This window comes from Gymnoscopelus microlampas (assembly GCF_963454915.1).
Source record: "Gymnoscopelus microlampas genome assembly, chromosome: 10".
Lineage (NCBI taxonomy): Eukaryota > Metazoa > Chordata > Actinopteri > Myctophiformes > Myctophidae > Gymnoscopelus > Gymnoscopelus microlampas.
In genome coordinates this window covers 34,614,322-34,634,206 of record NC_139947.1, presented here as the reverse complement: position 1 = coordinate 34,634,206, position 19,885 = coordinate 34,614,322, and the positions used below count along the sequence as shown (strand labels likewise).

At 40.7% G+C, this 19,885-nt stretch overlaps 2 protein-coding genes across 4 annotated transcripts in view; both read right to left on the bottom strand.

The window, feature by feature from the left end:
* The window catches only part of asb8 (ankyrin repeat and SOCS box containing 8), a 35,238-nt gene extending 32,443 nt beyond the window's left edge, over nucleotides 1-2,795 (bottom strand). For both annotated transcript variants that reach the window (XM_084068209.1, XM_084068208.1), the window contains exons 1-3: nucleotides 2,750-2,795; nucleotides 574-782; nucleotides 365-469 (exon numbers count right to left, since the gene is read on the bottom strand). In XM_084068209.1, coding sequence (XP_083924335.1) covers nucleotides 365-469; nucleotides 574-702 — 234 coding nt within the window. In that variant the 5' untranslated portion in view covers nucleotides 703-782; nucleotides 2,750-2,795. The remainder of the gene's footprint in view (nucleotides 1-364; nucleotides 470-573; nucleotides 783-2,749) is intronic.
* Nucleotides 2,796-4,194: 1,399 nt separating this feature from the next.
* Nucleotides 4,195-18,907, bottom strand: larp4aa (La ribonucleoprotein 4Aa). Of its 2 annotated transcripts, XM_084068191.1 has the most exons (17): nucleotides 18,344-18,907; nucleotides 14,377-14,494; nucleotides 12,299-12,457; nucleotides 11,764-11,848; nucleotides 11,517-11,653; nucleotides 11,304-11,407; nucleotides 11,075-11,185; nucleotides 10,929-10,982; nucleotides 10,622-10,831; nucleotides 10,070-10,173; nucleotides 9,802-9,843; nucleotides 8,415-8,648; nucleotides 8,162-8,216; nucleotides 7,915-8,073; nucleotides 7,662-7,801; nucleotides 7,363-7,573; nucleotides 4,195-6,783 (listed from the first exon to the last, which is right to left on the bottom strand). In XM_084068191.1, the coding sequence occupies exons 1-17, from the start codon at nucleotides 18,461-18,463 to the stop codon at nucleotides 6,385-6,387; spliced, it is 2,442 nt and encodes an 813-aa protein (XP_083924317.1). In that variant the 5' UTR covers nucleotides 18,464-18,907; the 3' UTR covers nucleotides 4,195-6,384. The 2 variants fall into 2 exon arrangements, with proteins under 2 accessions (XP_083924317.1, XP_083924318.1); XM_084068192.1 differs by lacking the exon at nucleotides 9,802-9,843.
* Nucleotides 18,908-19,885: the final 978 nt, after the last annotated feature.

The window sequence follows — 19,885 nt, the reverse complement described above, 5'->3', positions numbered from 1 at the left end:
GCCAAAAAAGCCTGGCGCATGCGGCTTTATTATGACTTGTCATTCTTGTTTTATTGTATTGAACTACTGATGGTGTTGATGGACTGTAGAACTGGAGGAACCCCCCCCCCCCCTATTTTTTGTTTTGTACTGTTAATGGTATGTCTATGTCTTTTGTCGTTTGTGGATTTTGTTTTAAAATCTATAAAAATCTATTAAAAAAAAAAACTAGGGCTTGAGTGGTTAATCAGACTAATCGATTTTGTCCATTATAAAAAACATACTTTTTCCCACTTTAATTAATAAAATAATGGCTAAGAAGATGGATGCAGCAGCCCTAATAAATACTATCATTCTTCATTGTGAAACAATTGTCCTGCCTTACCTCAGCTCCCTTCTCCAGCAGCAACTCCACACAATCAGCATCAGCCACCATACAGGCACAGTGCAGAGGCTTCAGCGTCCCGTGCATACGGTTTACATCTGCACCCTGCGCAGCATGAGGAAATGGGTGTCATTGCAACTGATAAGATAACAACATGGACAAACCCTACACAGTTGAAGTAGTTGAAGTACAGAGATAAGTAGGCCGACCTTACGAATGAGATCCTCCACGTTGTCGTGTGGAAACGACCGAATGGCTGCAATGGTGCGGATCAGCCGCTCGGACAGGGAGTATTTGCTTTGAATGCTTTGCATGATGTACCACATAGTAGAGCTCATGTGGAACAGAAGAGCATGGCACCCAGGCAGGGGTGACAACGACAACTCGCTGAAACACCTCTTTTGTTTGGGCTGAAAAGCTGTAAGAGATAAAGTAGATGATTGAAGTCTGTAGCTGGTGCCGAGTAGCATGGAATCTCACAGTGAGATGAATTATGAAATACTGTATAGCAAGTACCAGTCCATCACAAATTGAAAAAGCATGGCTCTAGGTGATGATCTTATTTGCACACACAGTATAGTATAGTTAAATGCTCAAGTACAATGCTTGTGCTTAAATATTTTTACCAGATTTTGCAACGTGATTCTGCATTTTTCTGTTATTGGCTATAACCAATCTGTAGTTTCTGATTGCTGCTGTGGTCAGACTTTTTTGTTTTATATATTTGAGAGAACATTAGCCTAAGTCCAGCCAACACGGAAATATTAACACAAGTTAATTTGGACTTAATAACCAAAGTGGCAATGAAATCTTGATCTTTGGACTTCAGCTTTCAATTCAAATTGAATATAAAAACAATTGAAAAGGGAAATATTGTTCCGATTCCCACAGTGTTGGCAGATTTTCTTTTTAAACAGAATACTAAAACACAGCATCTGTGTGGAATGGAACACTTGTTTTCCTCAGTTGTCATTCAACTGTACTTCTTGGGAGTTTCTATGAGAACATGAGTCATGACTGTAATAGACGGCATAGACTGACAACATCCAGGATACAGTTTTTATTTTTATTTTTTTATTTTAAAGCTCAGCAGAATATGTAACTCTCCCCGGTGTACTGTAATGCATAAAAATTCAACAGTATATCTTATGATTATTACACAGGATTCTAAATATCTTGAATAGTTCCTTGATTTATTTACAAAGAAAATCTCCATGAAAGATAAACATTCATGTTCATTTGCTTTATAAAGAGACAGTATAGTCCCTGCTGAGTGCAATCTTGCATCTTGGCAAAAGAAGAAAAACAACAAATTCAGCAACCAAGTAGAAACGCAAGACATTATAAGTGCCTTCCTTGCAAACTAATCTAGTATAAACAGATGACCTACTGGTTTAGCTTAGCCTTGGATCAAGTCAGACTGTCATAGATTTATTTTATGACAGTCCAAGGCTGAGCTATGGTAGCTACAGCGGTATGAAGTAACTAAGTACATGTACTCAAGTACTGTACGTAAGTACAAATTTGAGGTACTTTTACTTTACTGGAGTATTTCCATGGCAATTTTCGATCCTTTTACTTCTACTCCACTAAATCTCAGAGACAAATATTGTTTTTACTCGACTACAATTATTTGATAACTTTAGTTAACAGTCACTTTGCATATTTTGATTATTATTACAAAACATGCATTAACCATTTCAGCCCCCTACATTTCGGACATTTAAAAAATTGGAAACATTTTAAATAGTTTTTGATACATTTGATATATTTGAAAACTTGTGAAATGGTACAGTCTGCATAATGAGTACTTTCTCAATTTTGAAATACGGGACTTCTACTTGCAACAGAGCAATTTACATTGCAGTACTATTGATAGATACTACTTAAGAAAACAAATGACTTTTTTCCCCCCACCATGGTAGCTACTGATAATGACAGCTAGCGTGCTAGCTGGCTCTGGGTTGAAGCAACATGCTCCAGGTCCAGGAACATAAGGAGAGGCCCTGTTCCCTGTTCCTCTACAATGCGAAACATTTTAACGCCACGGTGCAGCTGGTAAAAGTACGTGGCTATATAACTATGCGTCTATCTTTATGCTATAACTTTATGTAAAAGTAATTATATCGGCCATTTTATCATGTACCACCGCAAACAAGACGACGACGACGACCGCAAGTGAATAAAATAAATGACAACTCAAGCTTTATTTTAATCAGCTAGCAAGCTATATAATATAGCTAACAAAATCGTAATGAAAAAAGGAAACAGGCAGCATATACTTTTGAATATGAACTGAGTTCTGGGTGGATTCTATCATGAATGTCATCGTGATGTTGGCCGTTAACAAACGACATCCACAAAAGTGACTACATACATACGTACCGTGTGTGATATTCGGCTGTTGTGAACTTGAAGGTCTGCAGCCGTTTGCTGCTGCTTAGTGCTTACTGCCAGTGTTGCCATTTTATGTGATAGAAATAAGCATCGAGGTCTATGAAAAGAAGCGAGACCGTCGCCCTTTAAACAAACATTGGCCGTTTGAAAATAGACGATTTACAAGCTAGATAAGCTTTAACATTTTTTTTTTAAAACCTTTAATATTTTTTAAACATTTTAACAACACAAATCTTGTATGGGGGGGTCCCTGGCATAAAATATTTTCAGATTGGGGTCCATAGACAAATACTTTGTCTAATTTGGGGGTCCTTGACTTGAAAGGTTTGAGTACCACTGGTTAAAATATAAAACAAATGTGGAAACAAGCCCAAATAAGCAACTACACTTTGGAAACAAGCCCAAACAAAGTCCCGCAACATTACAGAAAAATAAGCCCAAAGCCGCTTATAATAAGCCGACATGGCAACACTGATTATTGCCTTTTGACATAAACACTGCAACGTCATCGGTCGCGACCACGCCCTCCAACTTGGAACAAAAAAATAAAAAATACTTTTACTCTACTCACAGCATCTAACCACAATCAGAGACATTTTGTCTCTGAAAAAAAGACATTTGTTCTTTGAATTGCAACTACTAAATGCTTTCTTCCTGAATGCAGTTCTACGCTTTTGCAGTGGTGGAAAAAGTACCCCAAATGTTTTACTTAACTAGTAAAAGTATCTATACTGCAATGTAGAAATACTCTGTTACAAGTAAAAGACCGGAATTCAAAAGTATTGGTATCAAATGTACTTGAAGTACCAAAAGTAGAAAGTGCTTATGCAGAATATCCCATTTCTAGTTTTCAAATGTATACGAATCTTCTGAAAATAGCAGATCTACGGCTATTTTCTTATGGCCGAAATGTATATACTGTAGGGCTGAAGCGGGTAATTTAGGTTTTTTAATAATCAAAATCTACAAAGTAACTAAAGTTTCCAAATAAATGTAGTGGAGTACAAGTATAATATTTGCCTCTGGGAAGTAGTGGAGAAGAAGTAGAAGTACTGAAAATTAGAAATACTCCAGTGAAGTAAAAGTACTTTAAAATTGTACTTAAGTAAATGTACTTAGCTACTTTACACCACTGAGCTTTTGCCATGTATATGGTTTCCAAATATAGACATCTCCTTCAGTGCACAGTCAGTCACCATTGCATGCCATACATACCTCGAAGACAACCATGTTTTAAAGGGCCTGATTAAGAAACTCATTGATAAAGAATTATAGCAACAAAGACTTTCTCGAAGTGTACAACTGCTTTATGACGCAGAATCTATAGCAGGGCAAAGGGTCATGGTCAAAAAGCAACTCTTATTAATGTATTGTGTACTGTATGAATTGCAGAGACTGCAAAAGGTATCAGACAACAGGGGAACACTCAAAAGCCAAATCAAAATAATTTATTTTTTTGGTGACATTTCATACAGTTCTAGAATTGTGTCTCAAACACTTAATCAATCCATTACTATATTTCCTTTTGCCACCCAAACCCAAATTAAACAGAAAATAAACCAAACATTATGGAGAAAAAAAAAAGCAATTCCTGTAGATTTTTGCAAGCCTGTCAACATCAATATCATTACCATACGCTTCTAAAATGATTTCACATTACTTAAGAATAAGATTCTTTTTTTGTGTTTTGTTTTTTTTACAAGTTAGTGCATTTATTTCATTACACTAAATCACTAGCTGCTCATACTCATTAATGAAAAAGAAATAACAGCCCCAGTGATTGGTTACTCGTTTACTGCATTACTAAACCCAAAGTCAACGCTCAAGTATTCTTTCAGCTGAAATCGCAAACAATATACAAATGTCATATGCTTGATTTTTCTTCTGCAAATGCGATTTCACACAACTTTGGGGAAACCAGCCTACCAAGATTGGGAAAAAAGCGTTGCACAGTAGGATTAAAATAAATAAAATTAAAAAGCAATACATACAGTGAGTCAAACTGCAAATTCTAAGTCAACCAGTTTTTTTTTTGTTTCAAATTAAAAAAGGGAAAAAAGGAAAATAAACTGCAAACTCACCCTAAAAGCACAAAAACAATCTGCTGGATACCTGTTGACAACAGCCTCCCTCTGTAAGTTCAGCACTAGAACAATTACATTCTCCCACACACATCTCTAGTGAAGGGCTTATAACAATATAGCATAGGCAACTACACCTCTACAGTTTTTTTTCAATGTCCAGTTTGACTGGGCCAAAAGATTCCCCAATGACTACATTATATAGGCCTAGCTGACCTCATCGTCAATACAACTCAAAACTTTAACTTAACCAAGTCGACTATGATCATAGGCAGCTGGCACATAGCACATGATAATGGTCAGATTATTTTTACACCGTTGACTTGGCTGCCCAATGTTAGATAGCTATCGTACTTAGCTAAAAGCAATCTTCAGCCTACTTTTGACACTATACCCTTGTTAAGAACAGCACATGAATATTAGCTTAACCTGGATATCCTGTGTTGATGTAGAGAGGCCAAATCTGGCCTAGACCATCAGGCGCATTACACACAGTCACATCTGTCCATTAACCTATTCCTTATCGTCATTGAAAATTACATCGTCCTACTATGCAAAGTAGTTGTAAACAGAGAGCCTGACTGATTATCAGCATGAGTATGTTCTGAATGCATTCAGGGGGATAGCGGATTGAGATGAAGCAACTTAAAAAGAACAACTTTGGACCAAGCTAGCAGATTCACCTTGGATAACAGGTCAGTGCACATCCAGAGTGAATTTCAGGTTTAAACAAAAATCACCTTTCTGCCAACTGTAGGCTTGGCTGTGGCTTAAATCATATATAACATCTTACTGATACATTTGAGCCAATCATTGACCGGGATCAAAATACCACCATAGCACACATTTCATGAATATACATTAGAGGACGACACTGTCCAGTTTTAGGACAATGATTCTGAATCTCAGATGTAAAATCAAAATTTGCCATTTCATTCATAATCAGTGCAACAGCAAACTGTAGCACTCCAAATTGTTCAATCAATGCATACACAGACATCAGTCAAACCCTTCAGTCATTCTTGACAACTTAAGCCACACAAGGAAAAAAAAACTGATGTCTCATTGCGTGTTAGTGATATCTTTGTATATGTACATGACATATGTATGTTCTTTTCTTCTTAGTGCATATGTTCCTTGCAGACCAACATCTACTCTTTAAAATCAATAAAAGGTAGAGGGCCTATTACATGGCCCAGCACCCCACCTCTCCCCAGCAGAGCTGAAAGGAAATGGCCCCCAGAGAAACTGCACTGACTGAAATTCTTTTAAGTATTTTCTGGAGGCCAAATGAGATCTTTCGTTTCCTTTTCAAATCAATCTTGAAAGTTCACACTTCTTCAGATGATGTTTTTGCCCATTAGTCCTGGATGTCCATGTCTTATTGTCATTTTAAAAGCTTTTCTTTGGACAAGTTCCAGGCCGGGGGAGGTGGCTACCACAAGGTTGTTGCTTTTATATGTTATTCATTTTATATATATTTATATATATATTTATATATATCCATGTATATACTCATTTTTTTCCATTCATATCAAGTTTTTACTTTGGCGATACTGGTGGGATATTCTGCTCTTTGCCAGTGTGCCTGTAGTTCCCTTGAGGGGAGCTGCGTTGAGCTGGAGGGGGGCGCCGCTGATCACGGAACTTCAGGCCCCCGGTGCCTCTCGGACCATTGTTGCGATAGTAGCCTTGGGGCTCACGCTCGCGTTCACGTGGAGGCCGACTTTCCTTGCATTCCCAGCCCCCCTCCCTGTCGTGGCCCTTCTCCTGCTTTTCTCCAGGGCTGTTGCTGGAGCCCGGCTCCTCTGCCTTGTTCACGCGCAACTCACGCAGCGGCTGGCCTGATGCTGTGCCAGAGGGAGCCAAGGCAGGGGCCACGGGAGGGGGGTCCTTGGGTGGTCGCTGGCACACTTCGGCATAGCTGAGCTTACGGGGCTCCTGAACCAAACAAAATAGAAATATTGGTGTTTAATGTTTGACAGACTACAATACTAGTAAGCCTGTAGATTTCAGTTAAGTTTCTACCCTGCACCTCGAACCCTCAGATCTCATAATCTGAACGCTCATTGGGATAGGAGTGAAGGTTTATGACTTGGTGAAAGAAGAGGAGGAGGAGAGGAAAGAAAAGGGAGGAGAGAGAACCAGTCATTCTTTCACAGCCTATTTTCCCTCTATGCGCAAAAGATCTCATCATCAGGTCTGACAACAAACTATTTCAAAGGCTCTGGGGGTAATTAAGACAAAAGCCTATCCGCAATCCCTTAAGTCCATGTGTACAAAGGAGACCAGTACTTTTTTTTTACATTTTTATCACTGAACTCTTTTTAGCAGTCAGGTCTGCGTTTTCGGTCATGAGTGCTGAAAGTGCAAAAATGCACTCCATAAGAAATTTATGACATAACAGCACCGCAGCCTTTTTTAACAAGTCTCCGGTGGACACAGCCTAATTGCCTAGAAAAAAAAAACAATACTTTTTTTCCAGTCTTAGCTATTATTTCTAAAAAAAAAGATTCTCACCTGGGCAGGTGTGGCGATGGTGGCTGTAGGAGGAGCCGGGGTAGGGGGGCTGGGGGAAGCTGGTGTGGAGGTAGCGCTGGGCTGAGGCCTGGGGCTTGATACAGGCTGTGTGGTCGGTGGAAGGTTGGCCGCAGGTGCAACAGGTGTGGGTGGGGTCACTTTTGGGGTTGGGGGCTCGGCCCGCTCAACCTTCTTGTCCTGACGAGTGAGGCTAAACAACAAAAAGGGAGTTTCAGAGCTAGAAATCATCATTTCTAATAGGCTAATCAATAGTTTCTGCATATGAATTTGCATTTTACCTGGGGACAGAGGGTCCAATTGGTTGTACAGAAGGTTTGCCTGCAGTCTGAGCAGGACTAGAGACAATCACAGGTTCCTCTGCGACTGCCCCCTGGACTAAGCCTGTACTGACAGAGGCTTCTTTACTGCCTTGTTCCGTCTGTGAAAGGCAAGGAGGCATTTAAATTAAACACAGGTGGATCACTCACTTGTCCACAGCAGCACACAGACAAGATTGTAAAAAGTCAGTAGTAATCTGCCAGTTATGCTGACCTTGTCCCTGTTCAGGCCACGTACAACGTCTGACATTCGGTTCTCCAGCACAGGTTCTCCAAGTGTACTGACCACACAGCCAGGCAGAGGAGGGAAATTGGTAGCAGCCAGGTCAAACTTGGGTGGTGAAACCTTGACCTCTGCTAGCGGTACAGGCCTCTGAAAGAGGAAATTTAAATTCCAAAGTCAAAGAAAACCGCAGCCATTTTCAAAGAAACAAATGACATGTTATGAAATTGGCATTTACCGTAATACGTTCATCCTCTCGCCTTCTCCGTGTTCCTCTGTAGGTAGTGCTCCGTCTACATTACAGAATTTAAAGTCAAGTGTGATTATTCAACGAAATCTAAACCTACAGTAGCTATATGCATGTCGATTTCATCATGGTTAAGTTATTGCAAAGGCGAACCCAAGCTATGATCCTTGAATGACAGTAACAATGAGAAAATGCAAATTACTCGCTCACGTCTCGGACACTGGAACAGAGGTGTCAGTCTTACCTTCCACGTCCAGCCATTCCGCCGTCATCACAGGGGTCCAAGGAGGAAGAGGTGAGATGCGAGAACGCTGAGCTCAGGTCAGTGGTGGCCTGAACAGAGTTAGTGGTGGGGGTGGGAGAGGGTACAGCAGCCGGGGGCTGGGGGCTGCGTAGGCCAGTCAGACTCTCAAGGGGGACAGGGGTAACAGACGACGGAGCCACCTCACCGGTCCTCACCTGAGGCTTCACATGGTTTCTGTTGAGGAAGATTAAGTAATTAAGTCATTTGGTGGTAGATGCTGCTACGGTTACAGTGACACAATTATCTGTATGAGAGATATTACAGCATGCTTTGTCTCCCGATAAATGAGCAGACATGCAGTGCATTTTTCATTATTGGGTTTGTGACCGTGATTTGTCAAAGCAGTGAGGCTTATGAAATTTGGCAGTCAGCATGACTAAATGGATATTTGAGCAGAGTTGACATATTTCCTATGCATTAACAAAACAAGCTACTTGAAGCATCATTAAACTCCAAGCAGTAAAACAATATGATCAAGTTATTAACAATGATGAAAATCTTTGCCAGAAAGAAAACATCCTGCAGTTTTTGATTAAATTACATTAAATAAATACTCTTCTCTGACCCTCAGATCTCATAATCTGAACGCTCATTGGGATAGGAGTGTAAGTTCATGACTTGGTGGGAAAGGGCAGAGAGCAAAGAAAGAGAAAGAATTACAGGACAGTTAGAAATAAAAGACCAACCAAAGCCACTCACTCCACATCCTGCTTTCCCTCTATGCGCATAATGATCTCATCATCAGGTCTGACTAGGAGTGATTTTGCTCTTTTTGGACAGCTGGAGATTCTTGTAAATTAAGCAGCTTTCAATTTTGCCACAAGTTTTCAGAATAACGCTTGACATTCTAGGCAGACCTACACTTGACCCATTTTATTTATGCAATTGACACATGAAAACTCAGCCATGTTTTCTTGTTAAAGCACAATTCTTTGGTAACACCAAAGAATTGTCACCAAAGACTAGTCAAAGACCAGTCAACAGTGAAACAAAAAAAAATACAATGGATGGTTAGTCAGGATGAGGAGAAACTGTCACATGTGATAATGGGAGGATTGTGATGTTTTTGGAGCCAAGGTGTATGTTACTTCAAACCCCACTAATCAGATACACTTCAGCCATTTGAGTAGGCATGCCTATATTTATCAAATGACATGACAAATCCAGGATGTCCATTACCTGGCAACACACATTAATCACATTGATTAAAAGGCTTAGAGCCATTAAAAGAAATCTGTGCCCAGTTATGAATTTAGTAATTTGGCTGCTGTAGTATGGCAAGAGATGGGGCGTAGCGATGAAGGTTAGTGAATTGTAACAGTTGTACCTGAAGGCATTTATTACATTCTTTCTTGAATAGAGGGGTACACTGTGGGGACAGTAAGAAGACAGTGGATACAGAACTTTAATTTCTCTGAGGTGTCATTATCTTTAAACATAACGTTTGTGGATCATCTCTTGGGTGCTTGCAATAATAGGCAAAGGAGGCAAACATTATTGGAATAAAACCTGTTAGTGTTGACCCCACATCCAGTGATGCTATAACACACAGAAACTATCAACTCACAGCATGTACTAGAAAAATGTATCCTTACCGGTTCCTGTTGAAAGGGCGAGTTATATTAAGTGAGTTGGAGCCAGTTTTGTAGTGTCCTGGAGAGCTAAATCCATTGACAAAGCTACTGTTGGGAAACGGGGCCTGCGAATTAAATAACAGAATCTTTACACATTCACATCCCCTCACCCCATCAATGGCAAATTTTGTACAGGCATAGCTAAATCTAAAATTACAAATGAACAGAGCTGAAAAATCTTGTGATTGTTGATAAAAACGTTCGTCTAAAAACAAACTTGACAAATGTAAACCCTCAGATCTCATAATCTTAACGCTCATTGGGATAGGAGTGACGGTTCATGACTTTGACATGAAAGTAACAGGATAAAGAACAGAATAATAGTGGAGAAAAGAGGGAGAGAGCCAAAGCCAATCATTCCACAGCCTATTTTCCCTCTATGCGCAAAAGATCTCATCATCAGGTCCAACTTGAATAACATACTATCAAAGTTGACTGACTCATAGTCAATACCTTGCCATCTGATTATTAACTTGATTTGGGTTTCTAAACAGCCGGTGTTGTGTGCCTCACCAGTGGAGTTTCAAAGTACGGTGTGGGAGAGGGCGTCCAAGTGGGAGGTACAATGCCGTAGACTGGATACTGCTGTTGGGGATAGACATGCTGCATGTAGAGAGGAGAGTTGTACTGGGATTGGCTCTGGGACTGCTGGGCGTACATGCTGCTGTCCACGCTACGGTAGCCATTCTTCGCAAAGAATGTGTTGATGGCCTTTATCCTGGCCTGTCATCAGGTGGGAAAAGGGACAACAAAACTCAGTAAAAGTGTACACAAATTATTAATGAAAGATGTACCTTTGTGAAATTAAACTGTCACTCACCATAATAGGTTTTCCCTGAAATGTTTTCACTTCCTCTCTCAAGTACTTGTATGCCTAGTGGTGTGGGGAATAAAGTCATCAAGCACATCATAAAACAACCCCAGAGAATATGCCAGCAAAGCACAATGTGATTCAGCTGCAGTTACCTGTTGAGCGTCTGTGTCTGATTGGAATGTGATGTACCAGTTGTTGTTGTGGGCAAATTCAACGCTTATCACCTTCGGACAGTTATCGTTTTTAAACAGCGATTCCACTTCCTAAGGCGTGGGGGGAACAAACAACATTACATGTAACAGTAAGACCAACAGCTAATTTCATGCATGTGAATACAGATTAGATTAATGTTGTATGTTTAATAGCACAATTTTGCCTTACCTCTACAGGCGTTGTTTCAGGGACCTCCCTTAGGATGATAATGCACCGCTTATGATTAGGACGTACTTTCTCCCCTTTCTCATCCACTTGTACCATAGGAGAGGCTGATGGTAAGACACGACACACATGAACAGATACCATAAATACGTTGCATCAAGTCACATATTATGAAGGTTCAATTAGTTATCTTCAATATTATATTTGTCTACTTACATCTCAATACATCCAGGATTAGCTCCATGTCAGTTGTGAGGACTTTGATGCCCTCCATACTAGCAATTGTCCAGATGGGGACAAACTGGTCACTGTCCATCTGGGACATCAGGTACAAGTCCTTAGACAGATTTTCCCTGAAGTACAAAATGGCAAATCCATTTGTCAAAGGTCATAAGAAAAATCGCCACTTTCTGAGTCCACATTCCCACACAAACTTCAAACCATCCGACTGACAGGCTCTTACCTCGAGAAGTAAAATTCCAACTCTTTCTTGAGTGACTCCCTTAGGTTCTCAGTGGAGATGGGCTGTTCCTCAGTTTTCAACTCCACTGTAAACAAACGACAATGTCATCAGAGTTGATCAAGTTATTAACAATGATAAATAAATTAAATAAATACTCTTCTCCAACCCTCAGATCTCATAATCTGAACGCTCATTGGGACAGGAGTGTAAGTTCATGACTTTGGTGGGAAAGGGCAGAGAGCAAAGAAAGAGAAAGAATTACAGGACAGTTAGAAATAAAAGACCAACCAAAGCCACTCACTCCACAGCCTGCTTTCCCTCTATGCGCATAATGATCTCATCATCAGGTCTGACTAGGAGAAAGATTTTGTTCTTTTTGGACATCTGGAGATTCTTGTAAATTAAGCAGCTTTCAATTTCACCACTTTAAAACAAAGTTTTCAGAACAACGCTTGACATTCTAGTTGGGAAAATGTACCATGTGATGAATAGCACTACGTTTAGGACCATAAAGATGCAATATGACAAGACTGACCTGAAGACCCTGTGGTGGTTTCAGCAGAGGAAAATCCCAGCTCCGGGGGGTCCATTCCATTGACTGCTATCTCAGCTGTCGCTATGGAGCCATTTTCCCCCAGAGTTGTGAATCCTACGGTGTATGGCTTGCACCCAGCAGACAAAGTCTCAGAATAACCTGTGAAGGTGGTCAAGAGTGCCCATCAGAACAGTCCATAAATAAGCCATCACTTTGAGGGTTTTTCACCCTTTTGCAACATGTAACCACAACTGAACGAAAGCCGATTTGTTGACCATAAGCCACTCTGCATATTGCAATATGGATTCGATTACGCATTTAGTCGATTGTTGTCCAAGGCATAGTTTTTTATCAACAGCTGAGACGAAACCATTATGACTTGAACATGCATTGTTGGTGGTTACAAACTTACAAACTCTGGAGAACAGAATCAATTCACACCATGTTTGCAGCAACTTGGAAAACACTTTTATCTTTAATCGGAGAGGCTGTTTAAACACTTCACCCCCAAAATAACTTTTCGTCTATCAATTACTCACCCTGTGAAGCCTTCAATTCATGTAAAATGTCAATTATTGATGGGGTTGCATTCCTTCACAGTGAATGAAAAATCCCCAAACAAAGAGAATTCTTGATGAATTGAAGAAAATAGCGGTCCACGATTAACAAAAGCCAAACTATTAAAAATCCATTCATCAAGTCTTAAACAACTGTCACAGTATAATCCACGTGTCTTGCATCCAGTCCCTGTCCTCATTTCTTTCACAACATGACATTTTTGCTCAAACGTACCATTTTAAACACTTCCGGTGTAAACGGTGTCATGCACAAACAAGGAACACACCTGGGTGTGCGTGTTGGGTTCAACACGAGCCGAGTTCACATGCTCTTGCGCTCCTCATTTGTGCATGAGCGTGTTTATCCCAGAAGTGTTTTAAATAAAGTTCCACCTAAAATATACTTGTATGCCTCGTGCTGTGGGGATGTAAGGCATAATGAGGACAAGGATGGAAAGACACATGGACTATATACTGTGAGAGTTGTTGTGGAGTTTATAAATGGATTTCTGATATAGTTTTGCTGTTCATTTTGAAACACTAATTCAACATTTCATAAAGATTCTCTTCATTTTTTGGATTCTTCATTCACCAGGAGGGAATGAGATAACAAAATGTCTTAATGAATTCAATGCTTCACATGGTGACCAATTGATAGAAAAGGATCATTTTTGGGATGAAGAATCCAATGTAACTTCACAAATTAGACTCTTATTCTAATAATGTCGAGATTAAATAAATTACATGGCATTGAACATTTAGCCACTCATTTTACAACTTTAATTATTAGCTTAATAAGCTCTTAGTCTTTAACTATTGGCTTAATATGCTCTTAAGTCTTTAAATGTACACAGAGGTTCTCAGGGACAGTAATGAAAACTAACAATTAAGGCCTTCAGGCAAAGTTAAGTACTGAAGTGCTGTTCAGACAGATTATTAACATTACAGCTGGCATTGATTAAGACATTTTCAAAACTATATTTTTCAGACATCTTTACAGTTTTTCCTTGCTTTAATCCATTAAGACCGGGAAAGAATCTGTTTTTGGCTAACACAGTGCCGCGCTATGAGCTTGTAGATCTGCTATTCTTGAAAAAACGTGAACATTTTTGCAAATCTTTAAATGTATATTTTTAAAGAAAACATTTTTGACTCAAATCTTTGCTTCTGGGGGTCTAAGGAACAACATATTTTGAGATGGGGTCCGCGGCCAAATACATATAATTTTGGGGGTCCAAAAGTTTGAGAACCACTGATATTATAGCAATTTTTTTCAAAAAACTGTTAGGATTTAGAAGACATTTGTAGAATCCCCAGAAGCAAAGATTTGAGTTACAAATGTTCGCTTTAAAAAAAAACACAAATGTATGATTTTGCAATAGAAATTTAAAAAATGACACGTGCTGCGTTCCCGGTCTTAATGGGTTAAAAAGACATGCACAATAATGATTCATTTTTATAATACTAAGACCTGATAACAGAATAACAATTGTTCTGGTTTGTCAGAAATGCATCTCTCACCTTCTGAGACATCTGAGGGGGACCAACGGGACCCGTCAGCACCAGCGTCACTGGGTGCTACCGGGATCTCCTGCCACACCTTGGCATTGGGGTTCAGACCAGCGCCCTTAGAGGTGACCTTCAAAACAAAGACAATCCATTCAGTCAAGCACATTAATCTGTTTAACTAGACTTAATATATGCTTTAACAGTTTCTTCCCCTGAACAGAAGTCATAACTTACGATGGCAAGAGCAAATTTAGAGGCTAATTTTTGTGTGCTGCTGGTGCCTGTCCCAAAAAGCTTAACTAGTATGCAATCATGAGCTGAAAACATTTGAACAGCAAGACATGGCTACATTATCATGAGTTTGAAAATTACACGTGTTTAAACACAAACACAGACCTGCATTGATAGTGCATATGGTTTTGAATATCCAGCATTAGCTTTTATTAATTTGTCATGAACAAACTGTTATCTCAGACTAGACAATATGACGATTGATTTAGTAACAAAGCAAAGCCAGAGTTAGATTAACATTACATGTGCCAATACTGACCCATAAAAAGCTACAATACACAGTCACATCAGTTGTACATGTTACAACTTTGGCTGAAAGATTTGAGTACTGCCTCTCTTTAACGAAGAAAAAGGCAATACTGGGACCGGATGAAGAGCCCTGGCTCGAAACGTTGTCATTAAATTACATTGGAGCAGATGAGTGTGCGGGTTCATTTTTTTCTTCATGGTACTTTCCAACCCAGCACCTCAACCAAGTGATGTGCCTATTGTAATAGTTTTAAAGCGTGTTTGTAACGTTACCGCGGCGCTGCATGGCACGTGTAAACACATTTCCGCAATGAATAACATTACTTTCAAATAACGGATCAGCCACAAAACATCGACGACCTGAAAACACGCATGTTGTAACTAGTAATTTAAAAAAATGAATACTAACACGTGGCCCACGCTACAAGTCAACAAAGAGCATGTTACAGCTCTGCTTACCTCGAACAACAGAACCATTTTCAAGGAGTGCCAGACGGACTAAAAAAACCCACAATAACGGGGTTCTCTACAAACGTGATGCGCCGCCAAATCCACAAACGGTGAATAGTTTTAACCAAAAACTACAAGACTCCATCATCGGTGGGACACATGTGTGAAGAGCGGTTCTTCCTTCTCCGTGTTTAGTTTACCGCCAAGCACCAACTCAACCTTGTTCTCCGTTGGAGAGGAACCATGTCAATCTGCCCGCTACCCATATAGGGGCTTCCGCGTGACTTGATACCTGCCCCCCCTTGGGCAGCACAACATTTATGGAGAGTAGACTAGGCCAGGGCAGGCTACGCAACCATTGTTGCCATGTCCGCTTATTATAAGCGACTTTGGGCTTCTTTTTCTGTTAAGTTGCTTGTAAATATTGGCTGTTGCTGCGGGTTGCGGTTTTTGGGCTCGTTTCTAAAGTGTAGTTGCTTATTTGGGCTTGCGTCATAAATGTTGTTTAAACCAGTGGTTCTCACATATGTCATGTCAAGGACCCCCAGATTAATAAGTATTTGTCTGCGGACTCCCCATTTGAAAATATTTTATGCCAGGGCCCCCCATACATGATTTGTGTTAATGTTTTTTTTTTTTTTATAATTTTTCCCCCAAATGTACCTAAATAGCAGATCTACAAGCTCACAACGTGCCGCACAGTGACGCGTTGTGAGCTTGTAGATAGACCATTTTCAAATAGCCAATGCATATGTTTAACAGGGCGAAGGGCTCGCTTCTTTTGGGCTTGTTTTCCTAGGCATGGCTGCTTATTTCTGTCGCAAAACCTGGCAACACTGTCCACAACACGTGCTGTCTCAAGTCCTACAGTCCTAGATGAAGACCAGGATAGTCTTGTTGATCTGGTTCAAATAGGTCATTCATTACGCTTTCTGGCGCAGCAGGGTTGTGTTGCACTAAATGCCAACAAACCCCCAGAAAGTAAGGCAAGGTGGGCATATTATGCTAGAGCCAACATAAAAGTAGACTACACCAACAACAGACAACTTCATCTTACGTCAGTGCAAAGTTATCACTAGAAGTCCCGTCTACTGTACTCGATATCTGGTTACTTACAGCTATCAGATAGACTCTTCAACGTTTTCAGGCCAAGGAGGACCCCCTAGCTGAGAGAGAGATGAAGCAGGGACCCCCTCTACATTGTATAAAAATTGCTTGTAGATCGGCTATTTTTTGCTAAAGTTCTCCTCAGAAAAGGGGATGTTAGGGTTCAAGTGGTTAAGGTAAATAACATTTTTAAAAAATCATATCACACAAAGATTTGGCGGACCCCCTGTAGTAACTCTGAGGACCCCCTAGGGGCCCCGGACCCCCTGTTGAAGACCCCTGCTCTAGAAGATTGGCTCAAGAAATACTGACTTTGCAGGTATAGGTCTGGTGCCGAGAATAGAACGCATACTCTACACTTCTAAGGGGTAAAGATACCAATGATGAGTATCATACACTATGCATTAATCTCTGTTCAATCTTGAGCAGTTGGCTGGTTTTGTAAAACTCAAGGGTTTGCAGCCATGTCACCGATCTCTAGCAGGTCGATATTTGACGTGTTACTTGCAAAGGCAACCGGCCCGCTGACACGAACAGCTGTCACGGTCGGACAACATTATTATTACCACCTCTTTACTACGATCGCACTCCAAATACAAAAATGTACTCAAGTCTTAGCAGCGGCACAATATCTAATCCAATAATGATCACCATTAATTTAAAGTGCAACTTTTAACTGTTCAGACACATGGTTTTACGGCATATGCTCGTCTGTCCTACAGGCCGTAGCAAGCCAAATCCAGTCAGCTGACTACACTGCGTAACATAGGCCAGGTATTTGCAACGCATGTTATACAGTAGCTAGACGGCTAGTCGGGCTAGTTAGCTAACTGCGATTAGCAGAGTGGATGGACATTGATCCGACGGCTAATCATCGAAGCAAGCAGCGATAAGCTACCATAGTTTGAAAAGGAAAAAACACCACAGCATTTCATTATTTTACCCTCAAACAACCCTGCTGATATTTCACATTCGTGCCATAACTTTAGCTAATGATTACTCAGCAAACTACTTGATAAGCCTGCTGCTCATACGGTTCAGTTACATAGCATTAGCCATTTTAAAGGGCTGCTGCTAGCTGGGTGGGTTTGGTTGTGGTATTATTGTGTGTAATAACGTTTGGAACAACCATAATTATATGATGGTTTGGAATGGTGTAACTATCGTCCCCTTTCCTACAAAACTGCATGTCACATTAACTACTGTTCGGTTCCTCCATATGTCTAACAAAAATATCAATGTGTCGACGAGTAAATGCACTTAAATGGGTTTAAACATCATGACTTTTATGGTTAAGATGTTACTTATTAAAGAACACATAATATGCATAATGGTTCCCCATGTTGCTAGGCAATTGGGCCCGGGTGCAATGGAAACCAACAATTATGGTAACAGGAGGATTCTAATGAGCTGTAGCTGTGTTCTAGAACAAACCTGCCAAGGTTTCGACAGTGATGTCACAACTAAGCGTCAAGCTCTTCAGATACACGAGGCCCATAAAGAGCGAATAACTGCCGAAAATGTATTTAAAAGTTGACAATGCGATTTCAATTTCTTGGGGTTCCCAATCTACACTGTAGTATCAGTATTCATTTGACTCCGAGGGTGTACAAATGGAACCAAATGGGTCCATTTGTACTCTGAGTTACATACACATACGGATGAATTTGGTTCCCAACTATTAATTTGACTAGGGACCCCCTGGAACCCCCTCAAGGACCCCTGGGGGTCCTCGGACCCCGCTTTGAGAACCACTGATCTACAACCAATACACACTTCTTGCTTGTGTGTGACGTCACGGACGTGTCCTTTGTGGATTTACTCTAGCCTGTGTTGCAAGCTAAGCTAGCTCTGCTAAAAAAGAAGAAGGCCTCAAACTCACCATGCCGCCCGACCCTCCCTCGATCCCGAGCCGAGCCTCGTCCTTCGCACCGCCGGTCTTCGGTCCCGGATCAGCCTCCTCCTGCAACAGCGGCGGCTCTCCGCCCTGATCCGAACTCATCAGCCGCGCCTGACTCACGTCTACCCCCCCGTCGCTTTCTCCCCGGCCCCCCGCTCACCACCACCGACACCTCCTCTCAGAACACCGGCGGAGCTCAGTCAGAAAGCGGTGTGGTGGTTGTCTCCTGATCGACGGGGCTGGACGGACAGGCAACACTACAACTAGCTCCCTATGCTAACAGAAGCTAGCTGGCTATGAATCAACCAACCCGGGCTAACGGTAGCGTAGCTAGCTATAAGAATCAAACCCGGTCAATAAGATACTAATTCTATAGACGACACCAGGAGCATGTCTCTTCTTAGATCATCGTCCCCGCTGGTGTTTCTTCAGGTATTTCAACGCACACCAACTGTGTGAGAAGACGCATTCCAAGCCGGGCGACCGGAGCGGACACTGGGGACACGGCACGGCACGCACCTCCACTACAGCAGACAGTCCGCCTCCGTCCCGGCTGCCTTTGCGAATTGCGACTTCCAATCTAGATGACCTCTTGTAAAAGCCATTTCCCTTTCCTGTCAGTTTATTTCACAATTTTGTTTTTATTAAATTAACAGTCACTTTTTCTATGTAGACTTTTTATAAATAAACTGTTAACTGACATTGGAGAAACAAAAGGTATTGTTTAGTGCGACCGTTTTCAAGATAACATTTATCTGTAAAGATGCAGACACCGCATCTAACTTTATGTCAACTCTGTGTGACACATACCAACAGGTAGATAACTAGTAATCTCTCAGGCCAGTGAGCCCATCTCTTAGAAATATTGAATTTGAAGACTGTCTGGGAGCCAATTTGTGTGTTTTGAGGGACTAGGTCATGTGGGCTAACAAAACACCAACTTAGAATGGCTGTGACATTACTTACAGTAGTCTACATTTCATGTTATGCATTTAATATCACATTCTAGGGCAGCAGCAGCATGCGCCACCACAATCACATACAAGTGGTGATGAAAGATTAATACTGGTAATACCACAGTGTAGAAATTGGCTACAAGTAAGAGTCCTGCAGGCTATTTAAAATCTTACTTAAGTCAAAGTACTAGCTAAGTATTAGCATAAAAAAATGCCAAAAATACAAAGCGTAAAAGTATTTATTTGGCTATTAAGAAAAATGTGCTATAATATTGAATTATAATTATTGATACATAGTGTTGATTGCAGCAAGCTTAAATTACAAAGTTTATATTATCCCAATTTATATTAATAATCAGAATATGCCAATGCATTTTGAAAAGCCATGCCTTCCAGCTCTTGTCTTCCTCAGGTATGCCACCTTACAGCAAGAGGATCCCTCATGTAAATGATAGCTCTTTTGAACCCTGTCTGCCAATAAACCCCACCCTTGATTAAAACAATGATCACCTGGCTGACACTGCCTTTACAGGTCCACTTGGTTACACAAAGTAACAAATGATGTCAA

Excerpts from the sequence above, each read along its gene's own strand:
- larp4aa (XM_084068191.1), bottom strand. The coding sequence starts at position 18,463 with ATGAGTTCGGATCAGGGCGGAGAGCCGCCGCTGTTGCAGGAGGAGGCT. Across the intron at positions 10,832-10,928 it reads TTCAGGGAAAACCTATTATG|GCCAGGATAAAGGCCATCAA; the intron begins GTGAGTGACAGT and ends ACCTGATGACAG. Across the intron at positions 7,802-7,914 it reads GTGGCCTGAACAGGGACAAG|ACGGAACAAGGCAGTAAAGA; the intron begins GTCAGCATAACT and ends TGCCTTTCACAG.